Genomic DNA, 4,778 nt, shown 5'->3' with positions numbered 1-4,778 from the left:
CGGGGCTCCCGGGCGGCCCCGAGCAGCCCTGCCGGGACAGGCCTGCCTCCAGCTTCTGCTCCAGCTCCTGCAGCTGGGCTTCCTGCCTCCGGGGCGTCTCGTCCTGCAGCTGCTGCTGGAGGTAGCGCAGCTTCTCCTGAGGGCGGGCAGGGTTAGGGCGTGGAGCCCCTTGCCCCCCACTATCACCTCACACACACAATCCACCCAGTGAGTCCCTGAGATTGGAAAGTACTTGGGCGTGGGGGACAGGATATTGGGAAGTCCAGCTGGGAGTCTAAATGGACTCCCCCTTGCTGTTACTTGGGGACCTTTCTCCCATTTGAAGATGCCTGCCTCCCTGTCTCCATTCAGCCCTGCACCCCCCAAGTCCTCCACCCCCGCCCCCACTCCAGTCCTCCGAGGTGTCAGTCTCTCCGTTTGGGAAGAACACTTGAAACTTTCCCAACATTTTGCCGGGAGATGTGTGGGCACATGGGCGCCACGGACATTTCCGCTCCAAGTCCAACCCCGCGTCTCTCTCCGGGACCTGACTGTTACCGTGCACAGAGAAGCATGACCGTGAACATGAAGGGGGCGGGGTGATGGTGGGGTGGGAAAGGCCCGCCTGAAGTCCGACCAAGTACCCTGTCCCCAGTCCTGGGACACCCCCGGCCCCCTTACCTCCAGCAGGGCGGAGTTCTGTTTCAGGACGTTGGTTTTTATTTCAGCGTCTTCCACCGAGCGGGTCACCTTCCGGCAGTTCTCCTGGGTCAGGACACCGGGGCAGGGGCCCTGCCTTCCCATTCCAGTTCTGCCTCCTTGCCCTTCCCCTCTATTCCCATACAGGTGGCACCCCAGATGACAAGGCACACCTCCCCCCTGGCCCCCACAGCCAGTGTCTGCCCCCTGCCTCTGGTCCTACCCCTTCGGCGCCTGGCTCCCTCGGTTAAAGGGATGGCTTTCTCCTTCAACCTGTCCTGTCCTGCTTTCCACTCCCCCACCCGCTCATGTCCACCCACTCCATTCCCCCCACCCTCTTCCTAGGCCCACTCCCTGCTCCCCCCACCCCGGCTTAGTCTTTTGTAATTATGGAACCCAGATCTCAAATCCCCTGGCACCAACAGTCCTGTGGATCTCCCCCCCCCCCCCCCCCCCCCGTGGTGGGGAGAGGCTAGGCCTGGGAAGACGACTTTCCTTTCTGAGCCTCTGGCTTTCCAGCTGGGCCATGGGCTCACTGAGCTGGTGGAGGGGCCTAAGAGAGCCAAGCGCCCCGGAGGAAGAGGAGGTGTTGGGGGGCAGGGTGGGCCGCACACCTGCAGCGTCTGCACGTGCTGGTTGACCCGGGTGGTTTTTTCCTTCAAGCTGGTGATGGAGTCTTTGGCGCGAACCAATCCACTGTTGACCCCGCTCTGGGGAAGAAGGAGAGACAGGTGGGTGGGAGCCAAACCCCAAGCCCAGGTGCAAGTCTAGCCCCCCGAGGAGGCTCAGTGCACACCTCGATTCTGCCCTAGAGTGGCCGCGTGAGCCTGATTCCAGGGACTCCTGCCCCGAGAGCCAGGGGCGGACCTGGCTTCCGCTTGGTGGTGGGACGCACAATAAGTAGGGCCAGGAGGGAGTGGGGGTGGGGGGGCACTCCGACAGGTGGAGGAAGGGAGATGGTGTCAGCCGAACACTGAGATCAAAGCCTGCAGGATCCGCAGACATAAATAAGATAAATTATTGCCGAAACCGGTTTGGCTCAGTGGATAGAGCGTCGGCCTGCGGACTGAGAGGTCCCAGGTTCCATTCCGGTCAAGGGCATGTACCTGGGTTTCGGGCACATCCCCAGTGGGAGGCGTGCAGGAGGCCGCTGATCGATGTTTCTCTCTCATCGATGTTTCTAACTCTCTATCTCTCTCCCTTCCTCTCTGTAAAAAATCAATAAAATATATATATAAAAAAAGATAAATTGTTGAGACACATGCTCTGACTTCCCCTCCAGGTGCTGGGGGATTCTAAAGGTGACCCACTTTCTGGACATAAGCAGGCACTGCGCTCCAGGCCAAGCACATACACACATTTTCTCTTTCCTTCCTCACAACCACACCTGTTGAGATGATTTGGCCCGTTCTGCGAGAGAGGCAGATGATGAGGCTCAGAGAGGGGATGTCCCGTGTCCACCCAGGGACACAGCGCATGAGGTGGCCTAAGTTCTGGGTTTGAAATCTGACAAGGCCGCCTCATGTGCTGGGTCCCGGGGTGGACGAGGCACTTCCCCAGGTGGCCTTGGATCATTGCTCTCTTTCATCGCCATAAAATGCTGTGTGATTCCTGCCAGCCTGGCTCAGGAGGGACCCATGAGGCAGGGTCCACTCGCAGCTCTTCCACATTTACAGAAATTAGCCCAGCACATGACTTCCCAGCCAAAGACTACATTTCCCAGGCTCCCTTGTAGCCAGCTGTGGTCATGTGACTAAGTTCTGGCCGAGGAATGTGAGTGGGAACAATGAAGAGAATGTCTGTGAGTCATGCCTTTGATAAGGGAAATAGGAGAGAGAACGGCCCCTTTTCTTTCTTCCTGTTGGCAGGGATGCAAAATTGGTGGCTAAAGCCATTTTGGAGCATGAGATGGAAGACAGAACAAGATAGTGTCACCTCTGACACGCGAACTCATTTTTTTGGTTGATTTTTCTTGGTTAAATGGCATTTAAATATATAAAATAAATATCAAAAATATAGGTCTTTGTTTTACTACGGTTGCAAATATCAAAAAATTTCTATATGTGACACGGCACCAGAGTTAAGTGAGGGTTTTTCAAAATGCTGACACGCCGAGCTCAAAAGGTTTGCCATCCCTGAGATAGAGGAAGCCTGAATTCCGACACTGCGGGCCTCCCATCCTAGATTCCAACCACCTCTGAAGGCTTACACCTGAGAAATGACATTTTCCGTCTTGTTTAAGCTATGCTGTTCTGTGTGTGTTTTTTTAAATCCTCACCTGAGGGCATTTTTCCCATTGATTTTATTTTTTAATATGTATTTTATTGATTTTAGAGAGGACGGGAGAAGGAGAGAGATAGAAACATCAATGATGAGAGAGAATCATCAATTGGCTGCCTCCGGCACGCCTCCTACTGGGGATGGAGCCCGCAACCCAGGCATGTGCCGTTGGCCAGAATCGAACCCGGGACCCTTCAGTCACAGGCAGACTCTCTATCCATTGAGCCAAACCAGCTAGGGCTCCATTGATTTTTAGAGAGAATGGAAGGGAAGGAGGAGGGGGAAGGAGAGAGAAACATCAATGTGAAGGAGGCACATCGACTGGTTATCTCTCCCATGTGCCTCAACAAGGGCGGTGGATCAAACCTGCAACTGAGGTACGTGCCCTTGACCAGGGATAGAACTCATGACCTTTCAGTCCATAGGTCGATGCTCTAACCACTGAACCAAACTGGCCAGGGCAGTTTGTGTCTTTTATTTTATTTTATTTTATTTTAAATATATTTTATTGATTTTTTTTTCTTACAGAGAGGAAGAGAGAGGGATAGAGAGTTAGAGACATGGATGAGAGAGAAACATTGATCAGCTGCCTCCTGCACAATCCCTACTGGGGATGTGCCTGCAACCAAGGTACATGCCCTTGACCGGAATGGAACCTGGGACCCTTCAGTCTGCAGGCCAGAGCTCGATCCACTGAGCCAAACCCATTAGGGCCAGTTTGTGTCTTTTAGTTGCAGCAGCCAAACTTGTGACTTAATAGCTGAGCCATCAGAACACAGGAGCCTGTAACCTCCTGCATTAGAAGAGCAGGCCCGCTCTATTTGTTGAGATCTTTATGTGAGAAACAAACAGGTCATTTTGGTTCCTTTCACAGTTGCTTCAACTGATACACAAAGAGAAGAGAGAGAACAAGTTTCCTGCACTGTAAGATGGGGACAATATCACATTTCTTGCATGATTGCTCTGGAGAACAAGTGTGATAAATACTGTTTTAAGGAGACAGCAAAGTGGAGTCAAACCCTCCCCCAAATTCCACCCCTTCATAAAATAATTAAAAAAAAACTGGCAGAACTGTTAAGAGTTGAGTCACTGAGAAGATATAACAATTATAAATATATATATGCTCATAACAAAACTTCAAAATACAATGACAGAATTGAAGGGAGAAACTGACGATTCAACATTCATGATTGATTTCAATACCTCACTTTCCATGATAGAACAACTAGATGATCAGCAAAGAGATAGAAAATTTGAGCAGCACTCAATCAACCAGCCCTAACAGACATGTCTAGAACATGCCACATAACAATGCAGAATACACATTCTCCTCAAGTGCACACGAAAAGTTCCCAAAAAATTCTCAATAAATTGAAAAAGATTGACATCATACAAAGTACACTTTTTGACCTTGATGACATCAGGAGAGTGAACTTAGAAATCGATTGCAGAGCCCTGGCTGGTTTGGCTCAGTGGATAGAGCATCAGCCTGTACACTGAAGGGTCCCGGGTTTGAGTCCAGTCAAGGGCACATGCCCGGGTTGCAGGCTCAATCCCCGGTAGGGGATGTGCAGGAGGCAGCCAATCAATGGTTCTCTCTCGTCATCGATGTTTCTCTTTCTCCTTTCCTCTCCCTCTCTGAAACCAAGAAAAAAAAATCAATTGCAGAAAGAAATTTGGGAAATACATATATGGAAATTAAACAATACACTAATAAACAACCAATGAGTAGAAGAAGAAGTCACAGGAGAAGTGATCAAATGTTTTGGGGGTGCAGGAAAATGAACACAGTAACCCAAAACTTATGGGATTCGGGAAAG

The 4,778-nt window shown here is 51.1% G+C and overlaps 1 protein-coding gene across 1 annotated transcript in view; it reads right to left on the bottom strand.

Moving 5' to 3' along the window:
- The window catches only part of TSKS (testis specific serine kinase substrate), a 33,640-nt gene that overhangs the window by 22,756 nt on the left and 6,106 nt on the right, over window positions 1-4,778 (bottom strand). Inside the window, exons 3-5 of the mRNA XM_015565443.1 lie at window positions 1,128-1,388; window positions 661-897; window positions 7-136 (exon numbers count right to left, since the gene is read on the bottom strand). Coding sequence (XP_015420929.1) covers window positions 7-136; window positions 661-897; window positions 1,128-1,388 — 628 coding nt within the window. The remainder of the gene's footprint in view (window positions 1-6; window positions 137-660; window positions 898-1,127; window positions 1,389-4,778) is intronic.

The sequence above is a fragment of the Myotis davidii genome, unplaced genomic scaffold (assembly GCF_000327345.1).
Source record: "Myotis davidii unplaced genomic scaffold, ASM32734v1 scaffold2100, whole genome shotgun sequence".
In the NCBI taxonomy this organism is placed as follows: Eukaryota; Metazoa; Chordata; class Mammalia; order Chiroptera; family Vespertilionidae; genus Myotis; species Myotis davidii.
This window is presented reverse-complemented; position numbering and strand designations above follow the sequence as displayed.